This window comes from Artemia franciscana, chromosome 16 (assembly GCF_032884065.1).
Source record: "Artemia franciscana chromosome 16, ASM3288406v1, whole genome shotgun sequence".
NCBI lineage: Eukaryota > Metazoa > Arthropoda > Branchiopoda > Anostraca > Artemiidae > Artemia > Artemia franciscana.
The window spans coordinates 5918263-5938292 of NC_088878.1; the positions used below are offsets into that span (position 1 = coordinate 5918263).

Here is a 20030-nt window from a genome sequence, read left to right on the forward strand (position 1 = left end):
GACGATTTTGAGAAATAAGGGATGGGGAAGGAGGCCTAGTTGCCATGCAATTTTTCGGTTACATAAAAAGGCAACTATAGATTTTAATTTTTAACGAATTTTTTTATTAGTAAAAAATATACGTAACTTAAGGATTAACTTACTTAACAAACTTTTATATTCTTTAATCTTTATTATGTCTATGAGGGGGTTTGTACCCTCGTTAATACCTCGTTCTTTACACTAAATCGTAAGTTTTGTCCCAATTCTTTAAGAATGGCCCCTGAATCAGAAAGGCCGTAGAATAAATAGTTGAAATTACTAAAAATACTATAGCATAAAGAGCGAGTTATTTATCTCCTCCTAAATACCTCGTTCTTTATGCTAAAGTATATTTAGAACCCCTCATATGCGTAATAATCTCTGTTCGTTTTAAGTTTTAATGCTACTCTTTACTTTCAATTGAAAAAAACTTTTCCATGTTTATTTTTTCATTGTTTTTTTTTATAGTAATTTTCGAAAATCCTGCGCCCTTTTCATTGAATTTATGTTCCCCCATGACATATTTTTCCAAGGAAAGATCCTCCAACGTAGCCCCCTCCCCTCAATGCACCCCCAAAACCAAAAAAAAAATCCCCTGAAAACGACTGTACACTTCCCAATAACCATTATTATATGTAAACACTGGTCGAAGTTTGTAACTTGCAGCCCCTCCCCCAAGGACTGTGGGGGAGTAAGACATAGTTATTGTGGTTTTTGCCTATGCGGAACAAAATGGCTATCTCAAAATTTTGATCTGTTGACTTTGGAGAAAAATGAGCGTGGGAGGGGGCCTAGGTGCCCTCCAATTTTTTTGGTCACTTAAAAAGGGCACTAGAACTTTTCATTTCCGTTAGAATGAGCCCTTTTACGACATTCTAGGACCACTTGGTCGATACGATGACCCCTGGAAAAAAAAACAAACAAATAAACACGCACCCGTGATTTGTCTTCTGGCAAAAAATACGAAATTCCACATTTTTGTAGATAGGAGCTTGGAAATTTTGCTTTAGGGTTCTCTGATACGCCGAATGCGATGGTGTGATTTTCGTTAAGATTCCGTGACTTTTAAGGAATGTTTCCCCCTATTTTCTAAAATAAGGCAAATTTTTTCAGGCTCGTAACTTTTGATGGCAAAGACTAAATTTGATGAAACTTATATATTTAAAATCAGCATGAAAATCTGATTCTTTTGATGTATATTTTAGCATCAAAATTCCGTTTTTTAGAGTTTCGTTTACTATTGAGCCGGGTCGCTCCTTACTACAGTTCGTTACCACGAACTGTTTGATTTATCGAAATACAGAATGAGAGTTTCAACCAAGTCCAACTTTTCATGTATATATATATATTTTTTTTTTTTTTGGGGGGGGGGGGGGTCTTGCCTTTGCAAAGAAAATAGACCTAAATACGAAAATTATATTACGAATATACGAAACTAATAAAAATCATAAAGCCATGATTATCATAGTAAATCATAATAAAATAATAAAACGATTGTAACAATATTGACAGGTATTAGGGAGGACAATATTGACAGGTATAAGGGAGAGGATAGGCTTGAGGGTTTCTTGTGTCTATGATTTGTTTTAATGTTCAGGATCATCTTGGAACTCATTTTCTTGAGGTGGAGGGAGGTAGGCTACGTTTGCCGAATTATTGTCCATCTCTCTTTCTCTCTCTCTCTCTCTCTCTCTCTCTCTCTCTCTCTCTCTCTCTCTCTCTCTCTCTCTCTCTCTCTCTCTTTGCTTCTCTTTCTCTATCTATGGAAATTTGATCGGATTTAAAGTTATTACGGAGGAGGAAGGGGTCCAAAAGTTCTAGAAAGAGGATTAGAACTGCCTTTTTGTTGTGTTGACCTCCAGCCCTCCAAAAAAGAATATGCCCTCTCCACCAAGGATTAGACCTCGGCTTGGTTGATGGTTTTTCCCATATATGATTTCTATAGTTTCGTATATAATTTCCCCTCTTTTTCCTCAAACCATTTCTAGTATTTCATCTTTGCTGTTTTTTTTACCACTAAAAAGCCGTTAATTACTTACTTCTTCCCTATTGTCCTATGAATTCTTGTCCCAAGAAGGATTTTCCCTCTTTTTAGTTTTTAATTCAAATCCTGTCAGGGTATCAACCCATCCTGTACCAGTTATGAGGCTGGAACCAAATATAGGTTTTGATGGCCAGTGCTGCTGCTTCTACGTTTTACTTTAAAAAGAATCCTAATATCCCCTTTATTATTCTCATACTTATTTATATTCTTATAATTTTCATATAATTTACCGGTTGTTTGCTCTTTTTCAAAGTTAACTCCCCCCCCCTGCCACAACATATTATTGCTTACCTGCCTTGTTCTAAAAACTGTGGTCTAAGAAGTCTGGTAATTGTAATCTAAGGAGTTTAATCAATCAAAATGATTGATAGCTCCATATAAAGGGATACTTGTAACTCCATATACTGATAACTCCATACTCCATATCAAGTGATTGGTAACTTCATTTTTAACTCTGCACAGAGTGATTGAAATTGTACTGATTTTTGGATCTGTAGCTAAGATATATGATTCAAATAAAACTTTTGAAAACAAGTCTAAGCTGCAAAGTTTTTTATCATTAAGAAACGTTTTCAAGTACAATTTTACAGGGAAAACTCGAAAACCGTAACGAGATTTTTGCAAATGGATTTCCTTTTTTTTTCGTTTTTTTTTGTCTTAGGTGTCAAAATTCCATCAAAGAACTTCAATAATCATTGTGCAAGAAACTATGGGTTAAAAAAAAAAATACATTTTCGTATTTCGGTGATAGAAATATTATAATTTCACATTTAAATTCTTGAGGAAGATTGCAGTAGAAGTACACAAATAACTTTTCAAATAAAAATCACACAATTCCTTTTAAAACAGAAACTGAGTTAAAACGGAAATTAGAAAGTGCGTTGGCACCAGCGTTGCTACCCTGACTGTGTTGTCAAAATAGGCCTAATTTTTGTTCATCGTTTTCAGGCACGAACTACTCTAAACTAATCCATTCAGAGACTTGATTTAATATATTGTTCTTTAGAACTTTGTTTATAAAAGAAATATCACCCCAATTACCTTTATCTTAGGAGCTGAAACGAGAATCGTAAATAATAATTTATTTGAACCCTCTATACATACAAAAATGCACTTAGAGGAGTATGGAAAAGTAATATTCGTAATAAAAACACCTATCATTATAAACACTAAAAATACACTCACTAACACAAACAACAAACTAACAGTAAAAATACACACATACATACACTAACTCACAGACGATCAATACGCCCCAGCGGAAAATCTACGACTGACTCAGATCGCTGTCTGAATCTGCCTTCTAAAACGTCCATCTTATCACATATCTCAAAAACTCCATAGCGTTTGGAGATATATGACTGTTACGGAACCAAAGAGGAACACGAAAAAAATACTTTAAAAATTTGAAAAAGACAGACCGAATTTATTGACGTTCTGACGAGGTAAAACACTTCCATAATCGCACCAGAAAAAATACATGGGGAGCAAAAAGCGAGTTATAAAGCCAACCAAGCGTTTGTTTGTCAAATTGACCTTTAACTCTAGAGAAACGTTCATAGGACTTTCTCAACTTCTCTATCAACACATTTATTGTAAAGTGTTTATTCAATCACTTGTGCGAGTCCTGGTGCGTTGGTTCTAATGTTCCCTTTATCCTTTTCAGGCACAAACTAGTCTAAATGAATCCCTTCAGAGGCTTGATTTAATACGTCACTCCTTGGAGCTTCGTTTAAAAGAAATATCACCCCAATCACCTTTAGCCATGGAGCTGAAACGGGAGTTAGAAAGTGTTTATTCCATCACTTCGAGTCCAGGCTCGATTAGCTACGTCAACTCTCATGGAAGAAATTCGACAAATAATCTTCGCGGACTGCCATATACAAAACCAGCAGCAATTACTGGCAAGCTTGAAGTCCGGTTTGTTCCGTTTTTGTTGACTTATCTTTTATTTATAAACCCTTTATGTTTTATTTATTTGATTTTGGTAACTTGGATTAATCACTGGCAAGCATGGATTCTGATTTCCCATTTTTTTTTCTTTGTTTATTCATTTTTTAACTTTATGTTTTGTCATTTTTACCGGTGGCAATCACTAGCAAGTTTGGAGGGTGATTTTTCCTTTTTTGTTAATATATGTGTTCGTTTATTTGTTTTTCAATAACCACACATATTTTATGCGGGAATTTTCTTTATGATCCCTTCCTTTTATCTTTTCTTAAGCATTTTCTTTATCCCTATTCTTATTAATGATCCCTTCTCTGAAAAAAATATTCCTCCGTCCTTAAATTTTGTATCTATTCACCTCAACCATTCAGGATAAAAGACCAACTTAAAATGAGAAATGCTAGCTATTATAATAAGGAATCTGATAGTTGTAGACTCTTTCATAATAAGATTTTGCTAAATTTTAGTCATTGGTGGATCCGGCCAAATTTTAATTTTATTTGTATTTGAACATTTTGAAATTTAGCCAAGGTCACCCAGTTTAGCCAATCCTTAGTTGTATAGAAGAAAAAGCCTGGATTTTTCTTTTTCGTACTTTTTTATAATATCGTGGGTGAAACCGTGTATCCTAACCAAAGTAGTTGTGGTCCCATCTGGACTGCCGCAAGGATATTTCCTATCTGAAGCAGTCAAAATTAACCAATCAGATCATTCATAGCCTAGTTCAACATTACCTAAGTCTTGACATTAGCTTGTCCTCAATATACTTTTACTACCACTACTAACTAACCATTGTAGCACCAAACTATGTGAGGCCAACACAGCTGTGCACACTCCTCCTCAAGTTTGCCAAAGCTTCACTCTTTACTCTCTCTCATGAAGTTCTAATTTTCTTTAAATTCTTTCTTACCATCTTATCTAGCTTCGATCAGAGATGCTTTTCTTTTCGTTTGGCCCCAATTAGAAGGCTAAATAGTTTAATAGTTGACAATGATTTATTTTGAACGAACTATGGGCAACCACACCAATTTTCGACTATTTTGAACAAAATGAAAATCTCAAAGTTTTGATTAGATGTCTTTAGGGTTTGAGGGGAGGGAAGAAATTATGCACTGAAGCCATATCGCTCCCAATTTAGGCAGCGCTATATTGCTGTCTATGGTACTACCCAGGTAAGTGGAGCGTCCCACTTTATCAGTTTTCCTGTTACCCAATGTCAGTTCTTCACCCTCATTTGTGTCTGAATAGGCGTCGAATTCGAGATTCCAATTTTTGGCACATATAGTTCTTTTGGCATTTCCTCAAAAAGGAAACATATGTGTACCAGAGACGGACAATAGACACAGCACTTGAGATTGGCCAAATCTCTTTATGAATACACTCTAAGTGCAAATTTTTGTAACTATAATTTTGCAATTGTGTTATCATCAGGACGACCTCCAAGTAGACGGAAATTGTATCTTATTCAGTATAATTTGTCAAAAGTCTAGTTAATTGTCCTTACAAATCTGGTTAAATTCTAAGTTTTAAGAGAAAAAAACAATAAAAACTGGATGCCCACGAGTAGGCTAGGATGAAAATTAATAAACATAACATCATTATTTTTTCCCTGTGAGAAGTTCGTACCCATTTTTGTATTGTCTTAAATGACATGTTATAAGTGAAATTACTCCGAAGATGCCGTGAGTGTCTCAGGTGCTGTTTCAGATTACTAATATTTTGAGATTTGTCTGGTGTATGTCTATTGTGGCTATTACACTTCGTACGTTGCGATAGACTTGCTCAAAATGTGTACTGCCATATATTTTATTCATTTTATGTTTATATTACTACTTCTATGACTGTTGAAATCATCGTAACACGAAGTCACCTGTAGTCATTACAACATGTTCCTCCTCCTCCCTGCTCTATTGAGAGCATCACGTTTTTCTCCATTACACGGAGTCCTGAATTCTTTTGAATCTTTCCTTGTTACATTTTCCTACCCCATCCAGGAAGCTCCTGTTCTTCCTTTATTCGAAGCCTGATTACAAAAGTTGCAGTTTTTGCAGCCGATCATCCTTTTTCTGCTCAAATTGTCCTAACAATCTCAACTTTTCTTTCATCCAAAATCCTTTGGCTTTAAATCCTTTGTCATTGAGGATACGGGTTCGATTCCTTGTGTCGCTGGTTATTTTGCTTGAAATGGGGGTCAGTGGCGCTACTCTGTAAAGGTCAGTCAGAGTCGACCCAGCTCTAAATGGGTACCTGGAGAAATTTGGGGAAGGGTTTGCAAAAGCACAGGATGGCTGTCCCCCAGCCCCCATTGCATTGTTGTCCAGTTTATTGTTTTACATGCTGTAACAAGAACAAGTTTTTTAAACTGACAATCACTTAAAAATGTGTAGCTTATCCTTCTCAATTCTTTGAAGCACTCATATTTCAGAACCATGCATAGCTTGTGCTACTACAGTGGCTTCTAGTTCTCCAATCTTATGTTTATGACCTATTTTCAAATTCTCCCAAACTTCTTTTTATTTCGGAAAATAATCTGTGGCTTGGCTTCTCTAATGTTTGCATGTATGCATTTTAATTGTCTTTTCTTAGTTAGTTACTTTTTATCGTGTCATTTCTGAAGCTATTAAACATTTCGACTCTTGTGTCCCTCTTATCGTTTTGTAATCAACTGAGATCTTGTATTTACAGGCTTATGGGCTGTCAAGATTTAATGGAAGACATTCCTGGAAGAAGTAGAAAACCTGTGCTGACGAACAGTCCCAGTGGTGATTTAAAGTCATTTTTTAGCAAGTCAAAATCTTACAATGTCAAAGATGAAATATCAAGTGAGTCTGTTTTCAAATTTCAAGTAAATCTTAAATTCTTGTGGAAACAAGCGATAAAACAAGTAGTAAATTAAAAATAACTAATACATTAACAAAGTAATTTAACAGTGATTTCTTTTTGATTACTTTCAATGAGCTTTATTTTTGGTTTGTTGTATTTGGCTAGTTTTTCGCCATTCGTGTTAATACCTTGCTCTTTGTGTAGTTTATTGCTATTCGTCATTTCTCTACGGTCTATTTGGTGTTTAAGAAGACGTTTATGATAGTAGCTTCATTTTCAACTACTTTTGATGAGTTTTTTCTCATCAAAAATGTTCAGAATATCATCAAAAAATGTTCAAAAATAATCAAAAATGGGAAAATGTTCAGCTTAAATGTAATTTTTCCTAATTTTGTAAATATAATTGCCATTTTGCGATGGTTTGATCCTTTCGAACATGAACATTCCTCTAAGTTTGATCCAGCGATCCCCCACCCCCTCTCTTGGAAAAATTCGTGTCCAAAAGGGTACTTTATATCAATTACCGTTTTAATAGAGTGTCTTAAGTTACCATTATCCTTAAAAATTAATTTTAGTTTGCTTATATCATTATTGTTTTTTTTTTAGACGACATTATGGCCATCTTGCGATTAGACAACCAAGTTGTGGGCCAGACAGCTTGGAAGCCTTGCTCTCAGCAAGCATGGGATCAAAGGTTCTCAATAGATCTTGAAAAATCACGTGAATTAGTTGTTGATATCTTTTGGAAAGACTGGAGGGGATTGTGTGGAGTGACCTTTTTACGACTGGAAGACTTTGTTGATAATATATGCCAGGGCAGGCCGCTGTTATTGGAGCCTAAAGGATTATTATTTGCTGAGGTAAATTCTTAAGGAAACCTGCATAAATGTAAGAGCGACAATTTTTTGTAAGAAAGATAGTTTTTAGATGTTTTCTGTGTATTTCAGAGGGGGTGGGTCCAAATACCGTTATTCTTAATTTATTCAAACAGGAGAATTTATCTGTACATCCTATCCAAAAATATCTTCTTTTATTCTTCCCCCTCACCAACCACAGAATTAGTATGGCAGTTAGTTTGGAAAATATGAAAATATTTTTGTAATTGGTCACAGAAATATTTTTTGAAGGATCCCACAAAAAAGTCTGCCATTCTATATCTGTCATTCCAGTCATAAATAATAATTCAACTGTCCAAAACCGGTAATGTTTAATCGACAATCAAAAGTGCTACACGTTATGTTGTGTTGCTTAGTGGATTCAAACAGAAACTTTTTTTATTAACCTGGATTTGCATAACTGTCTCTTCACGCACATACAGATGATTTGGGATTGTTGGCAGATTTTACTGTGTTTTGTGTTTTTGAGTCCGCCAGCAGTAACGTTCACGAGTAGCAGACGAAAGAAAAAAAACAAAAACAAAAAAAACGATCGATTTTTTTTATGATAAGGTTAAAAATCAGATAACAAATACGCTTGGTCTAAATTCTTTATCAAGTTACATAGAAAAGAGAGAAGTATCTAGTGTTAATATTTTTCAACGTTATTGGATGTTTATTGTAATTTTAATAAAAAATTAAGTAAATCAACTGAAAGTAAGGAGCAGCATTAAACCGTAAAACGAACAGAAATTATTATGTATATGAGATGTCTTGTCCCCTCCTCAACACCTCGCTCTTCACGCCAAAGTGTTTTAAAACGCTTCTAATTGTTCTAATTACCCTTGTGTTTCAGGAGTCGTTCTTAAAGGGTTGGGACAAAGGGGACATGTTATCTACAAAGACATATTTTATGGGCCTTTTAACTATACTGAACAAAATGGCTAACTGAAAATTTTGATGCACGAAATCAAGAAAGGAAATAATAAATGAAAAAATTAAATAGGTGAAAAACGAGTATTTTGTCAGCCAGTAGCAAAATATGAAAGATGAAAATCGAGCAGATATTTCGACAAGGACCTCTGCCAAGTCGTCCTCAGTGCTCAAAAAAGAAAAACAGAAAAAGGAAAAAAACAACAACAACAAAATCTAACCTTCTGAAGTGAACTATGCAAAAGGAGAAAAGACACTGAATCAAAAACAAAACCAACCTTAGATCAATGAAAGAGAAGTTTTGCCTGTCCACAATTTCGGTTTTCATGAGATATGCGGACAAGCTGTCTTAAATTAGATTTGGCGCAAATAGTGATAGAGTCTTTTAGTATTAATTTGTAACAAATTGGGCTTAAGAAAATACCTCCCGTACCTCTATTTATAGCCAAATTTCTGTTTATATATTTTTTTCTCAATTGCCTCTTTGAAAGATTGCGGTAGGCCATCTACGGTAGATATTAAATGCTGGACCAGAGCTGAATCCAAGTAGTCATTTTTATTTTCAAATCTCAGAGACTTATTTATTGAAATTTGGTGTTCATGCAATCATTCTCCTAGTTGTTGCCTACCGATGTAAAAATTTCCACATGAACATGGGACTCTGTAGACACTGCTACGTAGCACAGGGTCAGTTTTATCCTCTCCCGAGTTGAAAAAATGTTCAAATTTTTGTTCAGTTTTGAAAGAAACAGAGAGATTATGTTTTTTTTTTAAATTTTTCCATGTTTGTCGCTGAGTTTTGAGACGTATGGTAATGTTGTGAATGTTTTGTTCTCAATTGCCAGTGTAACTGAATCAAGGGGGGCGTGTTCCCTGTTTTCCTGTATTACCTTTTTTAATCGTCTATCTATTATGTTTTCAATGAGGTTGATTGGTTGATTGGTTCAGCCATTGCAGAATAGAATATCTTTAACGTAATCTAACTCAAATTTTACATGATTACGTGAACATATTTTTAGAACCCTGTCGACGGAAGAAATTACTACCCCTCTTTTCACAGAAGGAGGGGGATTTGACGAGAAATGTAGATACCGATTATTACGGGTCGGCTTTCTATATATAGAAAATTCAAGGCTAGGAGTATTTTTTATAATTAAAACATACAAGAAAGGGAGCTTTCCTGAATCTTCCGGTTCTATTGTAAATTGAAGATTTGAATCAAAAGAATTCAAGTGTGCCAAAAAATCTTTTCGAGAGTCCTGACCATGTTCCCAAATAGCAAGAACATCATCAACAAAACGAAACCAGAGAGAGAGTGTTTTCAGGGGAAACCGTTCAAAGCACATTGATCGAATTATTTTGAAGAAAAAATTACCGTGGGAGGGAGCCTAGTTGTCCTCCAAACTTTTGGTCACTTAAAAGGGTATCAGAACTTTCAATTTCCGTTAGAATGAGCTCTCTCTGGATATTCTAGTAAAACTGGGTCGAAGCAATTAACACTTGGGAAACAAACAAATACGCACGCATCCGTGATCTTTGTTCTGGAAAAAATACAAATTCCATATTTTGTAAATAGAAGCTTGAAACCTCTACAGTACGGTTCTCTGATACGGTGAATCTGATGATGTGATTGGGGACATTTTCCCCCTTTTTCGAAAATCAGTCAAATTATATCAAGCTAATGACTTTTAATAACTAGAACTAAATTTCATGAAACTTATATGTTTGTAATCAGCATAATAAGCTCATTCTGTTGATGTATCTATTGCTACCAAAATTCTGTTTTTCAGAGTTTAGGTTACTAATGAGCAGTACCGCTCCTTACTTACAGTTTGTTACCACGAACTGTTTGATAAGATTTTTTAGACGCTTTCTAGAGATCCAACCTGTTAAAGGGAGTTCTCATGGCATTAGTTTTGAAAGGCAATTTTAGTAAAATGTTAAAATTGATCTAGTCCTGAACTGGCTTTTTTTCGTTCCATAAAGAAAGAAAAGATTTTTGAAAACTGTCCCATGCAGACCAGGTGATCTGTGTAGTGCACGTGTCGATCTCCTAATGCTCTGAACTCGGCCAGAAGTGCTATGCATGGCTGGGGGCAAATCATTCTAGTTTCTTCGTTTTTTTTCGCTAGATTCCCTCAGGTACTAACTAGAAGCTGGATAGACTTTGGGACTACCTTTCAGGGAAGCGCCTCTTACCTTCGCCCGAAACCAAGCAATAGGCATCACCAATCCTCGAGCCAGCGATCTTTCGCTTATGAGTTCAGTATTTGAAAATATGTTGCGCAATATATGACTCGTAAATGCTAGAAGCTTATTTATCTGCTCTTGTTCAGAATAGCTAAGGCTCAAAACTAAGACTAGAATATTGGAATCTACAGTGATGACAGGCGTCAAACATGGCTCTGAAGCATGGGTGCTCCGAAAAGTGGATGAGGATTTGCCGGATGTTTTCCATAGAAATTGGAAAGTAGGCTGTACAAAATGTGTAGTTCAATCCGGCTGTCTAGGGCTATAATGAAAGAAAGGTTGAGATAGCTAGGGCACGTTCTTTGGATGAAGGATGACAGATTGCCGAAGCTTGTCCTTTTCGGCCAACCGTCTAGGGCTAAACGAAAAGCAGTTCATCCTCGTCTGAGATGGGAGGATGTCAAACGATTTAAAGGAAATGGGAATTTCCTGGGAGTGTGTAAAGAGGAGGACTTGAATAGATTGGGATGGAGGAGGAGCGTGCGTAGCTGTGTTGACCTCAGGTGGCTTGGTGCTGTAGTGAGTTGTTAGTCGTAGTAGTAGTCATTAAATTGTGCAAAATAGTTAAGTGTTAACATTTTAAATTCTGAAGTTACATCCACGTCCCTACGAAGCCGGTATCGTTGTGCCCCAGATTTTATGTCGTTAACTTCTCCCCCCCCCTCTAAGTGTAGTGAACATTCGTAAAAAATATCCGTCTTTAGGTTCTTTTTTTTGCCAAGAAACATAAAAATTTTTGTATGCATAACTGCAACAATGTTATAACATTTTGCCCGAATATAACATTGTTATAATAGCATAATCAATTTTCTTTTGAACGATCTAGTGCTAGCCAAAAAGCCTCTTGGCTAGAATATCCATTACGCAGACTTTTAGTTGGATTTCTCCATTTGTTCCGACCGGTAGTCCTCGCAAATATGGCCTGACCTCGGCTTCTTCTGCCCCCTTCACTTGCCGCCTTTCAGCCTTCACACGCTTATTATTATGATTTCACTTTTCCTTTTTTTTCTTAATTTAAACTTTCCTGATTTTTCTAGTTTATTTTGCCTCCATCAGACTTAACTGCATCGAACACACTTATCAAGAGTTGTTTGTTTTTTACTCGTTTCTAAGAGTTTGTTACTCTTAAACTACCCAGTTAGTCTTGGGCTTTTTGAATTTCCAAGAGTAATTTTTGGGTTAAATTTGAATTTCATCTAATTAATTCTGTTTCACACCCTTTCAAATTTATATTTTATGTTATATATGTAATGTGCTATATATATATATATATATATATATATATATATATATATATATATATATATATATATATATATATATATATATATATATATATATATATGTGTGTGTGTATTATTAGGTTTGTCGAACGCCCTAAGTGCTTTAGTCTGAATTAATATCCTTCTTCGTTTTAGATTAAGTTCCTAAATCCGATGATCTCGCGTATACCAAATATTCGACGTGGAAATAAGGTGTTCAAAGGTCGTAAAAATGAAAAGCCAGACAAATGGCATAAGCGACTTAAAAGTGGTGATGATTCAAGAGTCGTTAGTAAGTGCATATTTGATTAGCTTAAGGTGACAAAAAAGGGAGATTGGGCTCCTAACTAACATTTTCCAAAAGATCACATTTCGGACCAATTGTATGAAAATCCAGTTGGTTCCGTCTGTCAATTCATCCCCCTCCGTCTTTTCCATTTTAAAAGGTCTCTCTAATCCTCAATTAAAGATTTGGACTGCCAGTGTCCATGATAGTATTATATCTGAAGTAGCTTCTATGTGTATAGACCTACACTTGTAGGTGATATGTTTAGAGTTATAAGGACAGTGAGAAAGGATTAAAATAGCCAAGATACGTGACTAGTTGATCCTGAATTGCTCTGAATATCTTGTTCATTCCTTTCTTATCAGCCATGAATGTATTTTTGGCCTATTTAACATGAACATGAAAATTTTACTAACATTACACAATCACAACAAAATCCCTATCTTTGTATACGGAGAGTTGAGTTCGGTGTAGCAACTTACTACATAAAGGAAGGTTCAAGATCTTCAGACAAAGAAAAATATTAAATCTGGGAGAAATGATGATCCTCCCTGCGCGATTATTTTTTTTTTTGGGGGGGGGGGGCTCCTAACCCCCGCACTCATATCTCTCTCATATCCTCTGTGAGGAATATTGTGTAGAGTACACTAAAATTGCCTATAAATATAATCGTTTTTTATTTATGTTATTATATTCAATATTTTGCCAATTATTGGGTTTTGTTCCAAGTTTGTTTGTTTGTATTTAATTTGTTTATCTATGTCACATTACTTTCTAACTCTGTGACAAAACGATTTTTGTTATAAAGTTACGGGATGAATCTTTCAGGCGATAACATTGTTAATCAATGTGACCAATGAGAGATTGCGACAAAGTGACATAGTTAGCCATTGCACCTAAGTGAAAAACCCCTCTGTCCTTTAATCTTTTAGTCTAATCAAATTTTGAACGGGATTTTACAATTACGTGCTCCACCGCCAGTGCCACGAGTGCGAATACCGTCGGCTAAGGAGAATCAAATCTAAAGAATTGTTATTTTTTTGTACTTTCTTGTAATAAAGTAAGATCGATTCTGCTCACAATCCACTGTACTCATTCGGCTCTTTTAATTTGAACCTAAAACCCTTTGAAGGACATAAACGGTTTTGTATTTGCTAATGACTTGTAGTAATATAATAACCCGTATTTAGGAATTTAAATATTCATACTATTTCATTAAGGAATCTTACTATTCATAGGAATTTTTGTTTCTTTTAAAAACGCAACATGACTGGGCAGCTTCAACAAAGAATAATGAATAGAAAGTGATTAGATTAATAGAAAATGAAATGGAAAGTCACTTCAAAAATGGTCAATGGTATTGATTTCCCAGCCCTAGAATGATAGGCTGGCGAAAACAAAGGAATAAGTTCCGCACTACTGGCAGTGTTATGGTACTTAGATTTTCCTTTTTGACTAATGCATGATATAATGTTCTGCATAGATTAAAACAAAATATGATAAGATTTTTTTACAGTTTAACATAATTTATTCAAATTGTTTAATATTGTTTGTAATGCCAACAACTGAAGCTACCTCCCTCTTTAATCCAGTGTGCTGATGAAGTTTTAAGCTTCTTCATTGTTCTGTTGTCTGTAAAATATTTGACGCATTTTGAAATCTTAGAAATAACCGTTGTCCCCTAGGTAAACCAGTTTCGAAAACATTTTAAGGCAAAACAAGATACTTAAAAACTCTTCTTCCGGAAATGCAAAATGATGAGTTTTAGGAAACCTCCTTAACAAACACGCCCGATCGAATGATTTATTCAGAATTAACATATCCTCTTTAGTTCCCGAGATATTCTCAGTTTTATAATCCACTCAAAACACACTATAACCAAATTTCGACCAGTTTTTCAGACGAAAAAGCGTTAAGGGCATGACTCTTCCACAGCGACGAAGATTGTCACATAGACTCACCATGAGATGACCAGAAAGGCACGATTTGTGCTCGAAAGAGATATGAAGGCATATTTTCCAAAACAGTTTTTTGCTTCTCCTGAACATTTGCAAAATGTCACTTAACGCCCTTCGTATTTCCGCAGCCAAAATCTAGAAGGTTTTTTGGGAGGAGTGAGCACATTTAAAAAAAGGCAAATTAAACAGGAATATATACCATTATCTGGAACATCTTAAAAAAACACTGAAGTTTTGGAGGAGTGAAGTGGGGTATGGGGCCGAAATCCCCCCTCATATATTGTTTTTATGGCACTTGGTATTAACCAAGTGACATATAGCGATCACAACTTCTATCGGTCTGTCTGTCGGTCTGTCGGTCTGTCCCGGTTTTGCTACTTTAGGCACTTCCAGGTAAGCTAGGACGATGAAATTTGGCAGGTGTATCAGGGACTGGACAAGATTAAATTAGAAATAGTTTTCCCGATTTGACCATCTGGGTGGGGGGGGGGGGTAGTGGTGGCCGGTTAGTTCGGGAAAAATTAAGTATTTTTAACGAACGGTTGATGGGATCTTAATGAAATTTGATGTTTTGAAGGATCTCGTGTCTCAGAGCTCTTATTTTAAATCCTGACCAGATCCGGTGACATTGGGGTGGAGTTGGGGGGGGACCTAAAATCTTGGAAAACGCTTTGGAGTGAGGGATTGGGATGAAACTTGATTGAAAAAATAAGCAGGAGTCCTAGATACGTTACTGACGTAACTGGAATGGATCTGCTCTGTTTGGGGGAGTAGGGGAGAGGGTTAATTCTGAAAAATCAGAAAAATGGGCTATTTTAACTTACGAAGGAGTGACTGAATCTTAATGAAATTTGATGTTTGGAAGGATATCATGTTTCAGAGCTCTTATTTTAAATCCTAACAGGATCTGGTGAAGGGGAAGTGGGGGGGGTGGAACCTGAAATCTTGGGAAATGCTTAGAGTGGAGGGATCAGGATGAAACTTGGTGGGAAAAATAAGCACAAGTCCTAGATACGGGATTGACATAACCGAAACTGATCTGCTCTCTTTGTGGGAGTTGGGGGGGGGGCTGGGGGGTTAATTCTAAAAAATTAGAAAAAATGAGGTATTTTTAACTTACGAAAGAGTGATCGTATCTTAATAAAATTTCATATTTAGAAGGACCTCGAAACTCAGATCTCTTATTTTAAATCCCTACCTAATCCAGGATCATGAGGGGGGGGGGGACCGGAAATCTTGGAAAACGCTTAAAGCGGAGAGATCAGGATGAAACTTGGTGGAAAGACTAAGCACAAGTCCAAGATAGGTGAATGACATAACCGGACCAGATCCGCTCTTTTTTTGGAGCTGGGGGGGGGAGTAATTTGGAAAAATTAAAAAAATGAGGTATTTGTAGCTTACGAACGGGTGATCAAATCTTAATGAAATTTGATATCTAGAAGGATCTTGTGCTTTAGAACTCATTTTAAATCACGAACAGATCCGGTGACATTCAAGGAAGCTGGAGGGGGAAACGGGAATTCTTGGAAAACGTGAAAATCGAGGTATCTTACGTATGGGTGATCGGATCTTAATGAAACTTGATATATAGAAGAATCTTATGTCTCAGATGCTCCATTTCCAATTCAAATCGGATCCGGGGACATAGAGGGCTGGAGGAGGGAAACAGAAATCTTGGAAACCAGAAATCTTGGAAAATGCTTAGAGTGGAGAGATCGGGATGAAACTTGATGGGAAGAATAAGCACAATGTTTAGATAAGAGATTGACATAATTGGTACGGATCCGTTCTCTTTGGGGGAGCTGGGGGTTGTTAATTTGGAAAATTAGAAAAATTGAGGTATTTTTAACTTAAGAACGGGTGACCGGATTTTAATGAAATTTGATATTTAGAAGGAACTCATGTCTCAGAGCTCTTATTGAAAATCCCGACCAGATCTGTTGAGATTGGGGAGAGTTGAAGGGGAAAACCGGAAATTTTGAAAAACGCTTATAAATCTCATAGATACGTGATTGACGTAACCGTACTGGATCCGCTCTTTTTGTGGGAGTTAGGTGGTGATTGTCAGTGCTTTGGCGATTTTGGTGCTTCTGGACGTGCTACGACGATGAAAATTGGTAGGCGTGTCAGGGAGCTGTACAAATTGACTTGATAAAGTCGTTTTCCCCGATTCGACCATCGGGGGGGGGGGCAGAAGGGAGAGGAAAAATTAGAATAATTGAGGTATTTTTAACTTACGAGTGGGTGATCGGATCTTAATGAATTTTGATGTTTAGAAGGACCTCGTGACTCAGAGCTCTTATTTGAAATCCCGACCGGCATTAAGCCTCTGATTTTCCTTTTAAAGCAATTTATTGATTCTTAGAATTTTTCTAGAGCTCATACCATATGAGCTCTTGGCTCTTGGCTCTTCCGACCTCGTCACAAAAGCCATATGAGCTCTTAGCTCTTGTGTCTCTAATTTGTAGTGGAAGCCTTGTTCAGAAATGCATTTTTTCTATGTTTGTCGTGTATGATCTGATTTAAAAGAATGGTGGATTGAACATTAGTATGGATATTTAATATGTAACGCTTGCCCTCTCTCTTGTAGTCAATACCGACATTTACGTCAAAAATTGAGCTATTGAACAAATCGAAAGAATAGATTTATTTTTCTTAAAATTTCTCGTCCATGTCCCTTAACCCTTTTATGTCCTTACGAAGTATTATTTTTTAAATGAGGTCGGAGCGACTCGTACTCTTAAGAAATACATTGACTCCCCTTTTTAAGATGTTCCCCCTTCTCGGCCAATATCAAGTCGGACAAGTATCGAGTTGTCAAGTGCAACTTCAGATGAAGAAATATCCGAGGTACCCGGAGAAAGAAAGGAGGCAATGGATCCAGGACTATCTGTCTCGCGTCCTTTAGGAGTAGAAGCCACAACTCCTTACCCTAATACTTACCCTGCTGCTCAATTAGCTAGAGGAATGGAAGTATTGGAACAACGAATTCAGGCTCTGTCGATGCCAGGATCAACATATGGAATCCCTGAAGTAAGTTTAAATAACTAAATTTAGGCTCCAAAGAAACTCTGCATTGTTTTTTTTCTCTCTCTCTCTCTCTCTCTTTCTTTCTTTCTCTTTCTTTCTCTTTCTCTCTCACTCTTTCAGAAAATTGTTTGTCTTGTAACTGCTATATATAGCTATTGTGTTCCCTTAAAGTAAGGATTAATATCAAAGATTAAAAACAAAAGGGCATATTTTGACGTGTGATTACTAAATCGTTGTTTTACTAGCCAATTGAACTAAAGCAAAGTTGTGCTTTAACCAATTGGACTAAGATAATATTGAGCTTCAGCCAATTAAACTAAGCCAATATTGTACTGAGTAAGACAATATTGTGCTTTAGCCATTTGGACTGCAACAATATTGTGATTGAGCCAATTGAGCTAATACGATATTGTGCTTTAGCCAATTGGACTTAGCCAATTGGACTAAGATAATATTGGGCTTTAACTAGTCGAATTAAGATAATATTGGGCTGAAGTAAGACAATGTTGCGCTTTAGCTATTGGGACTAAGATAATATTGTGCTTCGTCAATTAAACTAAGACAATATTGTACTGAGTTAGACAACATTGTGCTTAAGCCATTTGGACTGCAACAATATTGTGATTGAGCCAATTGAACTAATGCGATATTGTGCTTTAGCCAATTGGACTTAGACAATATTGTGCCTCAGCCAATTGGACTAAGATAATGTTGGGCTTTAGCCAGTTAAACTAAGACAAACTTGTGCTGAAGTAAGAAAATGTTGCGCTTTAGCCAATTGGATTTAGACACTATTTTGCTCTAGCCAATTGAACTAAGACCATATTGTGCCTTAGCAAATTGGACTAAGACAATATTGTGCTTTACTTAAACTACTAACATTATTGTAGCACCAAACCATCTCAGGACCTTTGTGCAAACTTCTTCTTTACCCCACTCTATATGTGGTGTTAGCCAACCCATGGTTAAGTCAAAACTAGCAACCTATTTTCTTTTATAATTCTATTTCTTGTCTGTTTTATAAACAAGCAAAATGCAGGAAAAATAGTCGAGCTGGAATCATGAGGTTCATGCTGCTTTTCTCATGCGAATAGACACCAACGCTAGGAGAAGCGAGCTGATACGTTTTGCTGGTTAGACAGTAGCAAACGAAAATCAGCACATAATTCAATTATACTAACAGAACGGGGCTGTTTATACAGGAAATGAATAATACCAATGTACGTCATTTCAAGTTCATATAAACCATGAATAGTGTGACAACAAACAAGAGAAAGCCCAATAATATCGGTGTAGTAAAGAGGAAAAAAAGTTCTTGGACACAAATGAGCGGTTATAAAACCGAGGGAGCAGTAGATTTCCTGCGGGGTGTCCTCACCACAAGAACTCTTTTGTTAACTCTTTCAACTGTCAGGTCATCTCCACATTGTCTAACGGGTGGAATAAACCCTTCATATATCTTAAAATGAGAAGTATTGTACGTTTTCTTTCTTTTCAGCCAATTGCTCCAAGACCTCAACCTCAGCCAGCTCCACGAAGCTATCATCAACCCCTTCAGGATAGGCCGTCTGGACCTGTTGTTGGTGGAATTAGAGTACTTCCACCTGTAGTACCTCCAAATTTTAACCCAAGACCTTCTCAGTCTCAGTTGCCTCCACCACCAGATATTGCACAAACACCTTCAGTAAGATTTTTTTTTATACCCAGTAGTATTATTGTTCATTCCAGTATGTTGTTTTCAAGGTATCGTTGGTGCGGACTAGTTGCTCATATAAATGAGCGGTGCATATCTTACTTATTTTTACCCCTTTTAACCATCTTTTGTAGGACTTAAGGACATTGTCGACATGAGCTGTATAATTAAGCCACGTCACTTGACTTCATACAAACGGTTTTTACCTCCAAACCTTGTAAATTTTTTTAAATTTGTTATGATGTTGAATAAAGAGTCATTCAAAGACGTTATGAATTATCGTTTCACTTTTCATTTGTTTTGGTCCTTAAAGTGAGTAACAACCTCGTCCGGCTGTAAAAATATAAATCATAAAAATACGTGAAGAATAAAATAAAGTTATTTTTCGTCTGTTAGTGATAAATCATAAAATAACATATAAATTTTTGCAATTGTATTGGTTAGTAAAATATTTCTTCATGCCCACTTAGATTCAGTTTATACACACTTTTGCTTCACTACCATCTTGAAAGATCAGCACAGAGTGCAGTTTTGATGACGTACGTCATGCTACATCTGAGGAGAAAATTTAAAAGTTAGGATCACTGTCCTTAATTGAGTCATCCATTTAGGTTGTGAAACAAAACTAGCAAGGTTGAAGGTTGTGGCGTGTCAATTGATGGGAAAATGATGTTCGGAATAGTGCATTGCTATGCAATAAGTAATTTTAACAGCATAGAGGATAAAGCCACACCTCAGAACTCTAGGTACTAAGGACTGTCGCAAGGCACTCAGGGGGTGTTAATTCTTTTGTTGAAAATATCTGAGAGACTGGCACGGCTTTGCACTGAGAGGATTGTGTTTACCTCTTGGGAAGTTGCGATTTTTTCTCCTTTTTTGAGTTAATAATGAAAACTAAAAATATGGAA

The 20030-nt window shown here is 36.2% G+C and overlaps 1 protein-coding gene across 1 annotated transcript in view; it reads left to right on the forward strand.

Annotated features, from left to right (window-relative positions):
- LOC136036965 (serine/threonine-protein kinase N-like) overlaps positions 1-20030 on the forward strand; it is a 100010-nt gene that overhangs the window by 48135 nt on the left and 31845 nt on the right. Inside the window, exons 6-11 of the mRNA XM_065719361.1 lie at positions 3732-3985; positions 6698-6834; positions 7442-7695; positions 12312-12447; positions 17170-17432; positions 18928-19113. Of these exons, the coding sequence (XP_065575433.1) occupies positions 3732-3985; positions 6698-6834; positions 7442-7695; positions 12312-12447; positions 17170-17432; positions 18928-19113 (1230 nt within the window). The remainder of the gene's footprint in view (positions 1-3731; positions 3986-6697; positions 6835-7441; positions 7696-12311; positions 12448-17169; positions 17433-18927; positions 19114-20030) is intronic.